The sequence below is a fragment of the Ursus americanus genome, chromosome 1 (genome assembly GCF_024610735.1).
Source record: "Ursus americanus isolate L20-20 chromosome 1, mUrsAme1.1.p, whole genome shotgun sequence".
Lineage (NCBI taxonomy): Eukaryota > Metazoa > Chordata > Mammalia > Carnivora > Ursidae > Ursus > Ursus americanus.
The window spans coordinates 89,482,780-89,498,834 of NC_142127.1; the positions used below are offsets into that span (position 1 = coordinate 89,482,780).

Here is a 16,055-nt window from a genome sequence, read left to right on the forward strand (position 1 = left end):
CTTCCTCGGGCTGCCCTTTCTGCCTGCACTAGGACCTCTAGAGGTCTGTTTACGCGGAACAGTCTGGGGCACCCCCTCAGAGACTGACCTGCTGCACTTAGCCCACAGTCAGGCGCAGCTGGAGGCAGCCTGCCCCAGGCTCACCGAGGACACTGGCACTTGAGACGGGCCCAGAAAAGCACCCCCATCCCATCATCCCTCTTGGGCCCGAGGCCCAGGGCCTTCCCAGGGAGGGCCAGAGCAGGGCCGGCACGGACCCGTGGGTTATGGCAAAGTTGGAAACAGAGGCTGGGTGTTATGAGAAAAGGCCTTCACTGGCTGCCTGACTCATCAAGCACAGGTGTCTCCACTCTGTTGCTTGGTGAGGCACATGGGGTGGGATCGTATTTTAGAAATATTAACCTATCCTCTCCCCACTGGACAGCAGACCTACAGAGTCCATGGCCACAGGGGAGGGATGACACAGTGGAAACCTGGTCTTGGTTTTGGAATTGGACCTTCAAGGTAGGTAGCAAGAAACATAAGACACGTACAGTGGGTTTGGAAGAATGCATGGTGGGTTAGAGAAAAGGTCCCACTGGTAAAGATTCCATGGGTTGATGGGGGTTGGGGAAGCAGAGACTGTGGACATTTCTGGGATCCCTGAGAAGAGGGCCCTGAGAAGGGAGCTGTGTCTGAAGGGAGAGGGGAGTGTGACAAATACCCCAGAGAGGATTGGAGATGACAAGGGTAGAAGAGCCCTGTGCCCTGTGTTTCTGGGGTAGAGGCTGAAATAAAGCAGAATGCAGAGTAAAGCAGACCACTTGCCGTCTGTCTGAGCAGATGGGCTTGCGAGCGCCCCACAGAGCTTCCCGAAGCCCAGAGGGGTGCGGGTCCAGGAGCTAGAAGGTTCTCATGCCCCAGGAGCAGGCAGGCCCAAGGAGGCTTCGCGGTGGGGACTGAGGAAGCACCTAGCAGGCGCCAGGCCCACCAGCGACCAACCCAGAGACAAGCAGATGGGAATGGGATTGTTTTAGCAGGTGCCGGCATGCATGGGTGATGATGCCAGAGGAACAAAGTCTCACACTCTTTAAAGCCTTCCCCCCTCACCAGATTTAACCCCAGGAAAAGGTGGGGGATGAGCCCCAAACTGAATGAGATTAATTTCTCCCACCTTGTGAAATGGGGTTCATAATAGAAACTCTATTCAGTGTTAGAAAAATAAAGTTATGTTTCCTGCAGATGAGAGTTTGTGGACTGAGTTGTATTTACTATGTAATTAACTAATTCATATCTTCTTTGTGGTTTTGTTATAAATAAAAGATGAAAAAAGAAATTTCAGTGGGCTAACACTCTGTGCGCCAAAGAAATGCCAGTCGTAGTGTTTGTCCATCACAGACCTTCCCTTGTGTCTTCGAATTCAGCAAGCTCGGGGGCCTGGCCACACGTTCAGGTCCAATGGCTGGCATTTTCTGAGTGAAATTTCTACAATTCAAGTTCATGGGTGGTTCTTTTTTGTTGTGTTTTCTCGACGGTTCATCCTCAGTGATCCAAAGCCAGGCCGTCACTGGGGAATGAGAACAGCGCTTGCTGGTGCTCAGGATGAGAATGGAGGGAGGACCCCACTGGAGCAGCCGGCCCTGGGGTAATCCCAGTGCTTCCGGTTCGTGGATCTCCAGGCTTGACTCAGCCGTTCTCCATTTCACCATCCCACGGTGCACTGGGCATTCGTGAGGGCTTCTGGGAGCATAGGCAGGGCAGGGGCAATGAGGGAGGGCTGGAGAAGCCTGTGGGGACAAGAGAAGGGAAGACAGTGACTACACGGTGGGGGGAGGTTGCCTTTCCAATCCGGGAACCTTGTCTCGCCATCCGCGGCCAAGCAGGTGGAATCTGTGTGAACCCTAACAAGCATGCTACCAGCTGCTGAGGCCGTGTCAAATTGACCGAGATGAGTACTTAGAGAGAAGCTCCCTCCTCCCGGCGGTAGTTCTTACTGAGCATGGAAATTCCATTCAACAAAGATTTATTAACCTTGCTTCCTTCCAGTGGAATTCCGAGCAGGCGGGAATTGAGTTGTGAGAGGGCAGGTCAGTCTCCCTGGAGCATCTGAAATCACATCACTGCCCTTGCCTTTACCCCAGCCCCTGCCCATCCCTCTCATGAGGACCTCCATGACCTCAGCTGCGACGGGGACTAAGTGGGGGCCCCACGGTGAGTCCTGACACTTGGTGTTTTCATGGGGCTCCTCAGCAATGAATTGGGCCATTCCCGTCCTCAAGGCTCCTCGGTCTGAGATCCGAGAGCCCCGAAAGATCAGTGGACTTGTGCTGAGGCCAATGGCCCAGGGCAGAGCCTACCTGAACCAGAGCCAAACCAGCAAACAGGGGTGGGGGAAGATGAAGGCCGGGTCCCCTGGCTCCCTTCATTGGCTTCGGCGTGCGAAAGGTGGCCCGGGAGGGAGGACTCACATATTCTCAGGCACCGAGGGCGTCGATGCCAGCAGGGCTGAGCACCAGCGCCTGAAGGATGTCGGAGAGCGACACCACGCCCAGGAGATGCTGGTTCTCGTCCACTAGCACCAGCCGGTGTACCTGCGGGTCCACAGACGGTCCGTGAGGGGTCAGAGCTGCGCGGCTACAACAGCCAGCAAGGTTAGCACCAAGAATCAGGCGCATCCACGTAGCATAACTGGGGGAGCAAGAGCGTGTCTCCTAGAAACCAGTTAGGGGTGGCTCTGACCACTCTGGGTGATCAACTGGCTGTGGCCCTTAGCACGAGGGCCCCACGGGCAGGACCAGTTGCAGAGCAGTGTGGACACTGAGAGCTCGAAATGGCCATGACCCAGGGGGACAGGGCAGGTGCCCAGTGTACAGGGACAGCTGCGGCTGCTCATGAGGACTGGGCCGTGTGTGTTGGGGGCGCAGATGGAGAGGCAGGGGGTACCTGCTCCCGGGCAATCCGGTCGATGACTTCCCCCAGGCTCTCTTGGGGCTGGCAGGAAAGGACTCCCTCCAGACACAGTGTCCTCTGCCTCAGCGCTTCTCCCACACTAATGTCTAGGTGGTTGTAGGTTTGCTGGGCAGCCAAGTGCTGGGGCAGGGAGGGAAGTGCCATGTGAGTCAGCCCCTCAGCCGGGCTCCGGACCCGCAGATACTGCCCCCTCTCCACTCGTAGAGGTCCTTCTGGTCCACAGATAGCCCTCTACCGATCCTCACACCCACAGCCTTTCCCCATGGCACCCTCCGTTCCCCCTTCCCGCAGACACTTACAATCACATCAAAACGGGAGTAGAGGCCCACGACCTGTCCTGCAGGGGTGGGGGTGGGGAGAGAAAGGGAAGAGGTTCACATCAGGACGGGGATGCTGTGCAAGGGCTGGGGGCGGGCTCTCAGGAGGAATTACAGGACACCCCCCCACCCCTCCCAGGCTACTGGCTTCACAATGACGCATGGAGCTGTCACCACCTGAACCTATGAATCACACAGCATTACGGACAGAGAGCCAGCCTGACACGCCTCCTGATATGACACAGCACGAGTACATAGTGTCACCTCTGAAATATCCTGGCCTCAAATGGGTCGCCTGAATCTGACCAAGCCTTTAGATCTAATTTCCAGTTTACGGGGAAACCCGGGAATAAAGGAACAGCATTGAGGCCACCTGTAGAAAGCAGGGACACAGCTGGAGCTGGGACAGTCTACAGGACAACGGACCCATGATACTGTCACAGAAATTAAGTGACGAGGGAACTGTTCCAGATTAAAAGAGACTTAAGACAAAAGAAGCAAATGCAAAGCATGGACCTTAATTGGATCCTGGTTTGTACAAATCAACTGTAAAAAGATATTCTCAGGGAAGGTGAGCAAATAAGAATTACGATCAGATCTTAGATAATACTAATAAATTATTTAGCTTTGTCAGGTGATATGGGAAATACACTGATTTTAAGAGGCACAGACTGAAGGGGTAAGGGGTAAATGACATGATCTCTGTAATTAAAATTACTCCAGCAAAAAAGGAGGGGAAAACCCTGGTTACAGCAATATAACAGGAATTAGTCCAGGTAATGGATATGTGGATTTCAGTGTACGGTTTTCCTACCATTTTCATACATTTGAAATTTTTCATAATCAAAACCTTTCTTGGTATCTAGCTTCCTTACAACAATTTTAACTTTGAAATGATTTACAGACATGGTTCAACTAAAGAAATGTAGTCCCTCTAACCCCTCTTCAGAGCAAGAAAAGGTGAGATCTGGCTGGATCCCATGGCCCCTTTTAGGATGAATTAACATTAAAAGCCTCATCTCCTGTTTCCTCTCACCATGCTCATTTTATCACACATATTCCTTTCAAATCAGCCCCTGAAGTCAGGGAATGGGTGTTGTCAAGAGTTCCATGTCCCAAAGGAGGAAACTGAGGCGCAGAGAGGCTAAGTAACGGGTCCAAGACTCAAAGCAGGCAGACTTCTAGCCCCAACTCCACCCTGGGTCCTGAGCTGACGCCCACAGACCCCTGCCTGCCGCCACCCCACCCCAGCCAGCCCCACTCCCGGGAGCAGGTACCAGCTTCATTGACCACAGGCAACGCAGACACGCGCCGGTCCACAAAGATGTCCAGTGCCGTCAGGATGGGCGCCGTGTCCAGCACCACAGCCAAGTCTCGGAATGTCCCAATGCCCAGGTCTTGGATGGTGCGGGAGAGGAAGGAGGGCTGGGGCAGCAGGGAGCCCTGGGTGGGTCAGGGACAGGTGCGGATCAGGGTGGAGCCACAGCCCGAGGGCTCCCAGCTGCTCCCTCCCCAGTCAGGTCCGTGGGGCCAAGCGCTGCTCCGCCCGTCAGGTCACCCCGAGGCTGTGGCCAGGCTCACAAAGATATGCAGGAACTTGAGCAGTCGCTTGTGTGTGAGGATGTGGAGCACGGCGCCGGAGACCGGGTCCAGGACCGGCAGGCGGTGGATCCGGTTCTTGATGAGGGTGTAGACAGCTTCAAACAGGCTGCAGAGGTGGGAGCAGTGGGTCTGGGGGAGATACACCCTCCACCCCAGCCCCTGCCAAAGGAGGACAGGGTGTCCAGGCTGCCTTGTCCCCTGCAGAATGAGCCCATGAGTTCAGAACAGAGGAGCCAGGGAAGGGGACTGCTCAGGGCAAGGAAGTGCAGGTGGGTGGCTGGGGACTCTTACCTGCTGTTGGGAGAAATGGAGACCAGGGGCTTGAAGCAGCCTTGAAGGTAGATCTCTGTAAGCAAAGCCAGAGTCAGGCCCAGGGAGCTGGCGGCCCTGCCTGTCACCTGGCAGCTCCCAGACTGACTTCCTCCCTCTGGCCCCTCCCTCTAGGAAATCCCCACCGCCCATCCTCCACCTCAGGTGCTTGGCCCCACACTCACCCACACACCCTCAGCCCCTTCTAGTCCCACCCCTGCCCTCCCACCACCACCAACCCCCCACCCCCCCCACCCCCCCGCCGCCAGCTCACCTCTCCAGGTCTCAATCTTATGTTCTTCGATCTCATAGATCTGGACCTAGAGACATTGACAGGACTCCAGAAGTCAGACATGGGCCCCTCGGGACACTAGGCTCCCTGAGCCACCCTCCGTCCCAGCCCAGATGGGAGGCCCCTGGGACCCCCAGCCCTCTCCTCACCAGCGGGGACCTGTAATAACGGTGCAGCACCAAGATGAAATCCGTGATGGTCAGCATCCCTGCGGGGTCAGGAAAGGGCGGTCAGCCTGGGGCCTTGTGGTGAGAGGCAGGCTGGGGGTCAGACCCCTTTGCCCGCTCTGCCAGAGGCCGAGGACTGAGACAGCTGTGGGAAATGTGGAAAGAAGGGAGCAGGGCAGTCCCTCCCACGCCTCAGAAATGGGGTCGTCCCTTTTATGCTTCCCTGTAATTTCTCTCCTCCCCCCACCTTCTATTCTCCTAATTTCTTCCTCTCCCTTTCCTCTCTTCCTATCTAGCACCAGAGGGGAGTAGAGCTGGAGTGGTCAGCTGGTCACACCTACTCCACGCATGGGGTCTCCCACCTGGCGACCACAAGACTGGGATCCGACGTTCCCCGTGCCAGTCCCCCAGCTTGGCTCAGCCCGAGGATCTGCTCAAGCCCGTGGCGTGTCAGAGTTCAGCCCCAGAATCAGCCCGCTGAAGATCTCTTTTTTCCCCTTCCCTACCACCTCTGCCTCCCAGCCCCTCCTCACCCACGAAGCTCTGCTTCTTGCTGTCCCACAGAGGGGCTGCCCGGATGCCGTTGGCCACGAGGGCAAAGAAGGCCTTCTTGATCTGAGGGCCAGAGAGAACAGTGAGGGGTGAGTCTCTCCCCGCCCCTCGGTGCTACCCTGTCCCAACCAGGGGCCTCCCCTGGGGCCTTCTCCCAGAGTTTCCTATGCATGAGCTTGACTGCCTTTCCTATGCCATTGCACCCCCTAGACGTGATCCTTGTCAGGCGCATTTGCTTAGAGATAAGGCTGCTGGTGGCCAGAGGCACCTCAGTGACCCCTTCCCCGGGCTCACCAGGGCGTGGGAAACTAACCGAGCGATTCCACTCAGAAGCCATATGTGGACAGTCACACACAGTATAGTTTCTGCTAATCTAAGCACTAGAGGTATACTTCTTTACATACTACTTCCAAAATACTTCTCTCTAAATAAATTGGACATTGGCTCACATGGCCTCCTCCTAAGGAATACTATCTATCTATCTAATAGATACTGGTTGTATCTATTCCAGGTGTATTTTTCTAATGCATATTAAAATACATGCAAAGCTACTAAAATAAATATATTTGTTCATCTACCACTAGAATCAAAGAGCGTACTGTGGACAGTTCGTATGCTGTGCTTCTAGAAACGCTGCCCTGCTCTCTGTGATGGTAAGAACGGAATCAGGCGTTCTGTAGCTTAGCCTAAGGGAAAAGCAGGGACTAGAGCTCATCGTAATTTTCTGTTACCAAGAGTTCCCTGCTGTTTGTCCCTAGGCCACCCTGCTATGTCCTCCACATACTTTGGGAAGTGTTCCCATTTATCCTGGGTGGTCCCAGGAGTCCTCTGAAACTTGTAGGGCAAAGCAGGCATTCCTGTCCCCATTTTATTTCATTTTTTATTTATCATTATTATTTTTTTAGTAATCTCTCCACCCAATGTGGGGCTTGAACTCATAACCCCAAGATCAAGAGTTGCATGTCCTTCCGACTGAACTGGCCAGGCGTCCCCCTATGGCTGTTTTAGAAACCAGAGAGGTAAAGGGACTGACCCAAGATCCTACAGATACTAAATGGCGGAGCTGGGATGACAATTACAAAGAGAAGGTGCTCAGAAGGAGTTCTGGGAGGAGACTTGCAGGGGGTGCCCGGCAGGGTGTCCTGGAAGGTGTGAGGTGGGGGGGCTGCAGCCCCTGAGGAGGGAGGTGGGGCAGAGCCATGGCCTCACCTCCAGCGTGGTGTCGAAGATGACCAGCTTGGAGCTGGTCGCCATGGCATCATAGCAGGTGTGCTCCTGCATGAAGTGCATGTAGACCTGGGCCCCCGGCTTCTGCAGCTCGTCGTCCCAGCCTGGCCTGGGAAACAGGGCCTGCGGGGAGGGGCACAGGGCCGGCCTCTCTTCCACCATGCCCAGCTCATACCCCCAGGCTGCCGTGGCTGGGGACTCTATGTTCAGCTCCAGATCATTTGTGCTGGAGCCTGAGGCTGAGGCTGCGTCGTCAGGGGGGAGGATGTCCCACTCGGCAGGTGGGGAGCCCACCTGGGCCAAGGGAGCAGCTTGGGACAAATGTGTGGCCTTGGGGAATGTGGCCTCCAGCCTGATGTACTCAGCAGGTGGCCTGGCCTGGGGATCTGTTGGATCTGTGGGGGGAAGAGCACAGTAAGTCCATCTTCCGGAGCACTTTCTTATCTGCTGGCTTGGGTCAACCTCACAGCAGCCTTGGGAAGCCTGGGTGCTGTGGCCCCATTTTGCAGGTGAGAAAGCTGAGTCTCAGAGTTAGGGTAGTGGCTCTGTCCTGAGTTGGCCGTGCTGGGCCCCTGGCTCGTCAATGCAGCTGACCTTTCCCATGTGGAGAAACTGAGGCTACAAGATGAGGCTTGGGTCCATCTCTGTGCTATGGAGGGACCCAGAGCAGAGCCCCAGCCCCGGGCTCTGGGACATCCCACTGCCCCCACTCCCAACTCCCCAGAACTGGCCTTGGCCTCACCTTCCCCCAGACCCGGCAGCTCCCCTTCCTTCAAGGCCTCCTGCCTTGTCCATCTTGAGGCCTTGGCCCCCTGTTTCCCATGGCTTCTTTCTGAGCCAGTGGTCATGGCCGGTGATGGCCATGGAGTGTTCTGTCCTTGTTCTAGGAAGCTCATCTCTGGAAGGGGGAATGGGGCCTGTTTGGTTAATAGGGAGTAACACAACAAAATCAATTAAAATGTTAATAATAATATTTAATATTTGCAAGCTCCCCAAGGGTTTTTCTTCTATACATTTCTCACTCAAACCTCATAGCAATCTTATAAGGGAGGGATTATTTTCACCCTTATTTTATTAAAGAGGGACCTGAGATCAGAGAGGTTAAGCAACTTGCCACAGTTCACACAGCTAGTACGTGATAAATAAGGTCAGAACTAGGGTCAGAGTCTTTGGACTCTAGATCCCCCCAGTTCTTCTTCTGAAAGAGGAAGGAGGAGGTGAGGGACAAAGGAAGAAGAAACAGGAAAAAGAAGGAAAAGGAGAGAAAGAGACAAAAAGCCAGGCTATGAGGGCGGGGGAGATTGGGGACCCAGAGAGGTGGCAGACAAAGGAAGTGGGAGAAGAGGCTCTTCGGCCCACAAGGAGGAGGCAGCCCCACCTACCTTGAGGCTCAGGTCCCCCCAGGCGGCTCCAGGATGGGTTCTGTGGGGAGAAGAAGGTCTGAAGGGGTGGGAACATGTCCCACATTCCCAAACCACAGGGAGCTTCTTTTCCCACTGCGTGTGCATGCACGCACACACACCCGTGCACACTTAGACACACTCAGAAATACACACATCCGACCATTCCCAGATCCACGCGGAACCACATACGTCACTTAGACGAAGAACACACATATACACAGATGCCCACATGCTCGCACACACACAGAATCCAGACCACACACACACACGCACACACACACATTCCCACAGTGTGGTGCGCTCTCGATCCCCTGGCCTGGGCTGCCCCAGCGCCCGTCCCCCGGGACCCCTGTACCCGGGGCAGCGCGTGCTCCATGCGGCCAAGCCCGAGCAACTGCAGAACAAGTGCGCAACACGAGCGGCTCAGCACTATTCTGGGCCCGGCCGCTGGCGCCCTGCCCTCCCCGGATCGGTTTCTCTCTGATTGGGTGTCAGGCAGCGGGAAGGAGGGCCCCACAGGCTCAGCTGCTCCCGCCCAGAGCCTGGGGCAGGGTGGGGAGGGCAGGGGCGCACCTGGAATCTGGAGGCCGGGTCCTGGGTTCCCTCCCGGGTCTTTGAGGACAAACATGAAGGACCTCACTCCGGGGGAGGTGGCTTGGAGCACCGGGTTGGGGGGGCACCAGCAGGAGGAGGTGGGCTCTCGGCATCCTGGGTTCCTTCTCATCTTTGTCAGGTGCCAAAGGACGGAAAATGGAGGCGAGTTGAGCTCAAGGTTCTTCCTCATTCAAACTGCAGTCGTGGGTGGTGTTGGAGTTAGAAAGGGCAAGTTGGAGCCAGCTGGGAGGCTGGGGCCAAGGGGTTTGTGGGTGGTCCCAGGAGAGTGGCCATTGTGTGTCCAGATGTCCCCATTGGAGTCCCAGGAGCCTGTCCCTTTCCCTGCTTGGAGGAGCTGGAGTGGGATGTCCGGGAAGGTGGGGAGGTGGGAGAATCACCGTCAAGTTGTGCAGTGGCCTTGAGGGCCCAGGGGAGAGACATCTGTTTCCACCAGTGGTTTGGAGGTGGGTCCCCGGGTGTGGGAGCCCTGGTCCCAACATCCCTCTGTCCGTGCTGTCCCTACATCTCCGGGTGCCAACAGGATCCCAGCCCGGCTCTGGTGGCTGCCCACCCCCCTTCCTTGGCATTCCTGGGGCCTGAGTCAGTGTCCAAATCGGGAATGCTGACCCAGCTGCTCTAAGCTCCCCTCTCTTTGCCCGCCCCTCCTTTTCTCCTTCCAGCCTCTTCCATCCCAGTCTCAGGCCCTGGATTGGACACTCAGTAATGGATTACTGGATTTCCTGCTGAATGTACCGAACACATTTCTCATCACCCCTCAAAGCCTCTGTCCTGCCTCCAGGGAGGGTGGAGGAGAACCGATCAGGGAAGGGACTTTGCCTTTCCTTGTGTGTCTTGGGTAGTACGGGGGGGTGAATGCAGCTCTCCTTCTGCGGGATTCCTGTGGCCTGTTCCTGTCTTGTCTCAGCAGACAGAATGTCTAAGGCACAGCTAAGGGGATGCCTCCACTAGTGGAAGGATCAAGTGGACCATCCTTGGAGAGACGCGATGCATTGGACCTGGAAAGCCTCTACCTCCCCTTAAGCTCCGGGCCACCTTCACAACCAGGCCCGATACAGAACAGGTGCAGATCACACCGTTGCCTTCTCCTGCGATGCTCTGTTCCCCCTGTGCCTTAGGCCTGTTCCATCTACAGGGCCAGTGGGAGGGTTCTTCTTTAAGACAGTCTTCCCTGATGGCATCACTCTCACTGCACCGGTCTCCTTATAGCACCGGTTCTGTGTGCCTATCTCAGGTACTCAGAGCTGACATTTACCTAACTAGTCACGTGGGAAGGTCCCGTATCTTCAAGTAAACAGTGGGCACCTTGATGACCAAAATATGTTGGCTGGATGTGATGGAAAGCCTGTTTTACGGTCAGATGGACTTGATTAAAATTCATGTTCTGCCGTTTGTTCTCCATATGACCTTAAAAAGCATTGCTTGTTTTCTCTGAGCCTGTTTCTACCAATGTAAAATGAGGATAAAAACATTCTGTGGCAGACTGCCAGTTGCCTCCCACTATCTATTTTTCTCTTCTTCTTTTAGTAGTAGAATCACTTGAATGTTAGCTGGAGTGGCTGTCGGTAACAAAGACTCAGATTCCCAATCTTCCTTGCAGCTAAATGAGGCCTTGTGACTAATTTTGGCCACAGTGATGTGAGTGGAAGGGATGTGAGCAACTTCCAGGGCAGGCTTTAAAAGAAAGAGGCGTGGGTTCCTCCTTTTCCTTTGCCCCGTCTGCTGGCTGGAATGCTGATGTGATGGCAGGAGCTAGAGCAGCTATCTTATACCCCAAATGGAAGATGCTTGTTAAAGGTTTCAAAGTCACCCTACCAGCTTTAGACTGTCTACAGATGATTTTATATGAGAGAGAAATAAATTTTCTTGTTTAAGTCATTCTTAAATTGGGTCTTTGGTACAGCACCAAACATGCATCCTAATGAATGCAGAGTTAGTATCTGTAAGTGGCACTGCTCCAAAAAGTCCAAAACAAGTGACATTGGTTTAGAGATTGGGCAGCAGATAACAAGGAACAGTGTTGTATGTTGGTAAGGTGCTGACAATTGTTATATTATAGCAAAACATATGATGTGACAGTCATCTATAATGCCTTGAGAGGTAAATCATAGGCTCTTAACAGAGCGTATACGTCACAGAAACTGGATGGAAACACTCAGACTGTCGGTGTGTATTGGCTGTGGCTTGCAGCTACTAACAAAGACCTACGGGAGAGATGCCCTCGGGCTGTTTGTAAGAGGTGGTTTGAAAGAGGCAGCCTTAGCCGGGGTTGTACCTATAGTTCTTTCTCAAGCACACTCTGTTCAGCGACAGTGGGAGCTGGCCCAGTGGGCAGAAGAAGGGAGGCTCCCTTCACAGCCAAGCATGTTTTTTCAGATGGCCTCAAGATAGCTACCAGCGGTGTGAGAGAGAATAGAAAGTACACCATGTCCAGAGAGTATCAGGCACAGAAATTATGGCTCTGTGAGACCATTGGCTGTGGTCACTCAAATATGGAACTGGTCAGAAGCCTTTTAAGATTTTGAGGGTGGGGATGTCTGGGTGGTTCAGTCGGTTAAGTGTCTGCCTTCAGCTCAGGTCATGATCCCAGGATCCTGGGACTGAGCCCTGCATCAAGTTCCCTGCTCAGCGGGGAAGCCTGCTTCTTCCTCTCCCTCTGCCTGCTGCTCCCCCTGCTTGTGCTTTGTCTCTCTCTCTCTGACAAATAAATAAATAAAATCTTAAAAAAAAAAAGATTCTGAGGGTGTTGTATTGGCAAAGAAACTACAAACCTGGTCACTAAAAGCTGGTTTGATCGGCCTTCCAGATGTACGCCAGCGGGAAGAGGTCTATAGAAGCTATAAGGTCTGCAAGGACATATTCTCCAGTGCAGCCATAGAGGATTCTGGGGACGGGATAACTTCCCAGGAGGCAACACCAGACGCCACATAGGCTAATAAAAAGGGGAGGTCCTCCCAGAGAGCAGAAGCAGTGGCTTCCAGAGGCATCGCCCAAGAACTTACTCCTCTATGGGGAAGCAGCTTTATGATTCCTGCCCAGCTGGGTTTGGAAATTGATAAGACCCAGTGACTGCTGGGTGTTTGCCTTTCTTTCCCTGTTCCAAGTGAATTTTTTTTTAATTTTCTGTAAATTCAATTAAGTTAACATATGCTGTATTGTTAATTTCAGAGGTAGAATTTAGTGATTCCTCAGTTGCCTATAACACCCAGTGCTCATTACATCAGTGCCCTCCTTAATGGCCATCAGGGGTGGATACATAAGGCTGGCAGCAGACCTGTCCACAGAGGCCTGGCAGGCCAGAAAGGACTGGCAGGATATAGTCAACGTGCTAAATGGGGAAAAGATGCAGCCAAGAGTATTTTATCCAGCAAGGCTGTCATTAGGAACAGAAGGAGAGATAAAGAGTTTCCGGGACAAACAAAAACTAAACGAATTTGTGAACACTAAACCAGCCCTGCAAGAAATATTAAAGGGGACCCTTTGAGCAGAGTGAGAGCCCAAAAGTAGCAAAGACCAGAAAAGAACAGACAATCTACAGAAACAGTGACTTTACAGGTAATAAAATACAATGGCACTAAATTCATATCTTTCAATAATTACTCTGAATGTAAATGGACTAAATGCTCCTATCAAAGGACACAGTATCAGAATGGATTAAAAAACAAGACCCATCGATGTGCTGCTTACAAGAGACTCATTTTAGACTCAAAGACACGTCCAGATTGAAAGTGCAGAAGTGGAGAACCATTGATCATGCTAATGGACTCCAAGAGAAAGCCGGAGTAGCCGTCCTTATATCAGACAAACTAGATTTTAGACTAAAGAGTGTAATAAGAGATGAAGAAGGACACGCTATCATAATAGAAGGGTCTATCGAAGTGGATGTTTTAACCGAGTTTATCCTGTTCCTCCTCCACTGTTGTCTATGGAGAGTAGGAGGAGCAGATTATCTGCCTTTTATTTTACAGGTCACGAGACCGTAGGATCCCATCCACACCTCATCCTTCAGAGATCCTGTGCTCTGAGCTGGTGCGGTGCCTGGATGCCTCCCTTCCAGGGCTGCTGACTGTGTTTTTTGCTGGGGGCAGCCCAATGGTGGGCTCTGGCAGAGCCGTATCTACTCTCTCCTTTTTCCTCTACGAGTAACCTGCACAACTTTGGCTAATTGCAAGATTATATTTCCCAGCTCCCTTTGCAGATAGTATGTGCATGTGACTAAGCTTGGCTAATGGGATCTGAGCATCAGCGTTATATGCGGACTTTAAGAATGACCTTAGAAGGAAGGGGCAGATTTTCTTCTTCCTATTGACTGGAATTGTGATACGATGGTCAGAGCTGGAGCACCCTTTGAGCCCAATGGTGGAAGATGCAGGTTGGAAATGACAGAACCTCTCCCGCCCCCTTGCTGGCCAGCCTACCTCTGGGCTGTCACGTTATAAAGAGAAATAAAGTCCCATCTTGCTTAAGCCACTGACAAATCGAAGCTTTGCTACAGCAACCAATCCTCTCTCCAGCTAATGCATTTACATTGCAGGACTGGGGGAGGGTTAGAAATGACAAGTGTGTATAACGATCCTTCACATGTATGTAGTGCTTAATACCTCCCAGACACGGCAAAACACGTTGTGTGCAGTATCTCTTGTAATCTCTCACCACCCTGGGTGGTAAATATTATTGTATGTGTGTTATTTAAGTTTGAAATTTTTAATATGCATTAATATTATTATATACATATGATTAACATTTTACAGATGAGAAAATCGAGGTATAAAGAGATTAACTTGATCAAAACCTCAAAGCAAGTGAGATGAGCTCAGCGTCAAGACCAGTGTTTCTGGACTCGGGGGCCACACTCTTAAGCCCAAAGCTTATTGTAAATAAAACACAGGCCCGTCATGTAATAGATGCTCAGTAAGTGGTTACTATAATTAGTGCCTTGCCACCTGCTTTCGGTGCCCCTAGACCTCCAGCTACAAGGCTCTGAAGGCGGGCAGGCACGGGGCACGCTGACCATCACTATGAGATAGTGGTATTGAGGTTGGGATCAGAGGAGGGCTTCATCTGGGGCAGAACCCAGCACTGCTCAACACTACACCCATAGTGATGTTCCAGTTGTGAAAAAAAGAGAGAGAGAGAGAGAGAGATTGAGCTCTCTGCCCTGCCCCTGCCCTTAGCCTCTCAGAGCCCCCACACCTGCTTTTGCTGCCCATTATCTTTGGCAGGACGAATCAGCAGAAGGTACTGCCTTTAGCTGAGAAATCAATACTCTTTGGGTGTTTGCTTTTAGTCTCTGGTCATGGTATCATATTTCTTGAAACCCTATTTCTTGGCTTGCTCTCAAAACTGGGTGTAATAAGGATCTGCACCCTGCCCCAAGGGTGAATTTGGCTGCCATCTCTGGATAGCTGATTTGCCTGGGACATGGGGTCGGGATCCTGTTAAAGCGTTATTTTTATATCAGAGGGAGAAAAACAGCTTGAGGAGGCCAACGGGAGTAGCCTGATAAATTACAAATGGGGTCTGCTGTGCAGAGTGATTAGGAGGCTATGAGGGCAGCCTTCAGGTCAGTCACCCAAACACTCCAGCTCTCGTCCTGTCTGCGTGTGGTTGAAATCTATGTCAGTGTCCCAAAGACTTGGATAGAATCAGCACCTTGTTAATGCAGTATATTCTGCCCCAAGGGCCCTGTTCCTGAGCTTTTTTCTGCTGGTTGTTGGAGACTGAAGTGGACAGATGGTGCTTGTGTCTACCCAGTATCCATTTACCCCCTCTTTTGGCAACCCCCCAAGTTTTCCTTCAGGAAACCACGATTCCTCCAATCTCAAAACTCATGGTTTTCAGAGGGGCTTAATTGTGGGTTCCAGGAAGCCTACCTCTGATTCAGACTTGGCTAATCAGCACATCACATTCCCCTAGCCACAGCGAAAGGGACATTGACCGAATAGAGGTCAATCTTGGAACTTTTGTTGGAGTGAATAGGAGCACTTTTCCACTGGATTTGGAGCTGAGGATGTAAGTGTGGAGGTTCTGCTATCAGGCAGAGTGAAACTGCCTAAGAATGAAGGAAAAATAAAGGGCAAAAGAACCATGATATGATGAGAAAGACCAGGTCCTCCTGATACATACCGAACCCCTGGATCAAACTGTACCTGAAGACCTACCACTGGGTTTTTCAGTTACATTAACCAATAAATTTTTTTTTTTAAGAGAGAGAGAGGACCCCCGGGTGGCTCAGTCCGTTAAGCATCTGCATTCAGCTCAGGTCATGATCCCAGGGTCCTGGGATCGAGCCCCACATCGGGCTCCCTGCTCAGTGGGAAGTCTGCTTCTCTCTCTCCCACTCCCCCTTCTTGTGTTCCTTCTCTCTCTGTCAAATAAATAAATAAAATCTTTTTTAAAAAATGCCTGTGTCTAAAAGCAATGCACTCATGCCCTTCTGAAAAAGTACCATCCACTCTCCATCCAGTGGCAAGCCAGGATCTCTGGAGATGTGCCCGCCTCTCCATCACATCAGAAATGTGCACCTGGATTTAAGAGAAAATGGGTCAGGGAATGAGGTGAGTGTGCTTCTGGCTGTGTGAGCTTGGAAAACTCTGACTCTAATGTCCGCGTGTATTAAATGAGA

The 16,055-nt window shown here is 52.3% G+C and overlaps 1 protein-coding gene and 1 long non-coding RNA gene across 9 annotated transcripts; one reads left to right on the forward strand and one right to left on the reverse strand.

Annotated features, from left to right (window-relative positions):
- Positions 1–1,061: 1,061 nt before the first annotated feature.
- PRKAG3 (protein kinase AMP-activated non-catalytic subunit gamma 3) lies at positions 1,062–9,252 on the reverse strand. 8 transcript variants are annotated; one of them, XR_015725215.1, is made up of 14 exons: positions 8,798–8,837; positions 8,158–8,332; positions 7,398–7,810; positions 6,170–6,251; positions 5,619–5,677; positions 5,452–5,497; positions 5,160–5,214; positions 4,848–4,974; positions 4,544–4,709; positions 3,249–3,286; positions 2,923–3,069; positions 2,337–2,570; positions 2,011–2,085; positions 1,072–1,766 (listed from the first exon to the last, which is right to left on the reverse strand). XR_015725215.1 is itself a non-coding variant. In XM_087863497.1 (13 exons), the coding sequence occupies exons 3-13, from the start codon at positions 8,309–8,311 to the stop codon at positions 2,454–2,456; spliced, it is 1,404 nt and encodes a 467-aa protein (XP_087719623.1). In that variant the 5' UTR covers positions 8,312–8,332; positions 8,798–8,837; positions 9,174–9,222; the 3' UTR covers positions 1,068–2,453. The 8 variants fall into 8 exon arrangements, 4 of the variants coding, with proteins under 4 accessions (XP_087719616.1, XP_087719623.1, XP_045633565.1 ...); XR_015725214.1 differs by having other exon boundaries at positions 1,068–2,085; XM_087863497.1 differs by adding an exon at positions 9,174–9,222 and having other exon boundaries at positions 1,068–2,570.
- LOC148110814 (uncharacterized) lies at positions 6,143–12,084 on the forward strand. Its single transcript, XR_015725216.1, has 3 exons — positions 6,143–6,277; positions 6,773–6,841; positions 10,093–12,084. It is a non-coding gene; the product is annotated as an uncharacterized LOC148110814 (long non-coding RNA).
- Positions 12,085–16,055: the final 3,971 nt, after the last annotated feature.

Coding starts and splice junctions, on each gene's coding strand:
- PRKAG3 (XM_045777609.2), bottom strand. CDS start 9,194: ATGGAGCACGCGCTGCCCCGG. Junction 8,838..9,173: donor TGGAGCACGCGCTGCCCCGG/GTACAGGGGTCC, acceptor TTCTCCCCACAG/AACCCATCCTGGAGCCGCCT. Junction 3,287..4,543: donor GCCTGTGGTCAATGAAGCTG/GTACCTGCTCCC, acceptor CCACCCCTGCAG/GACAGGTCGTGGGCCTCTAC.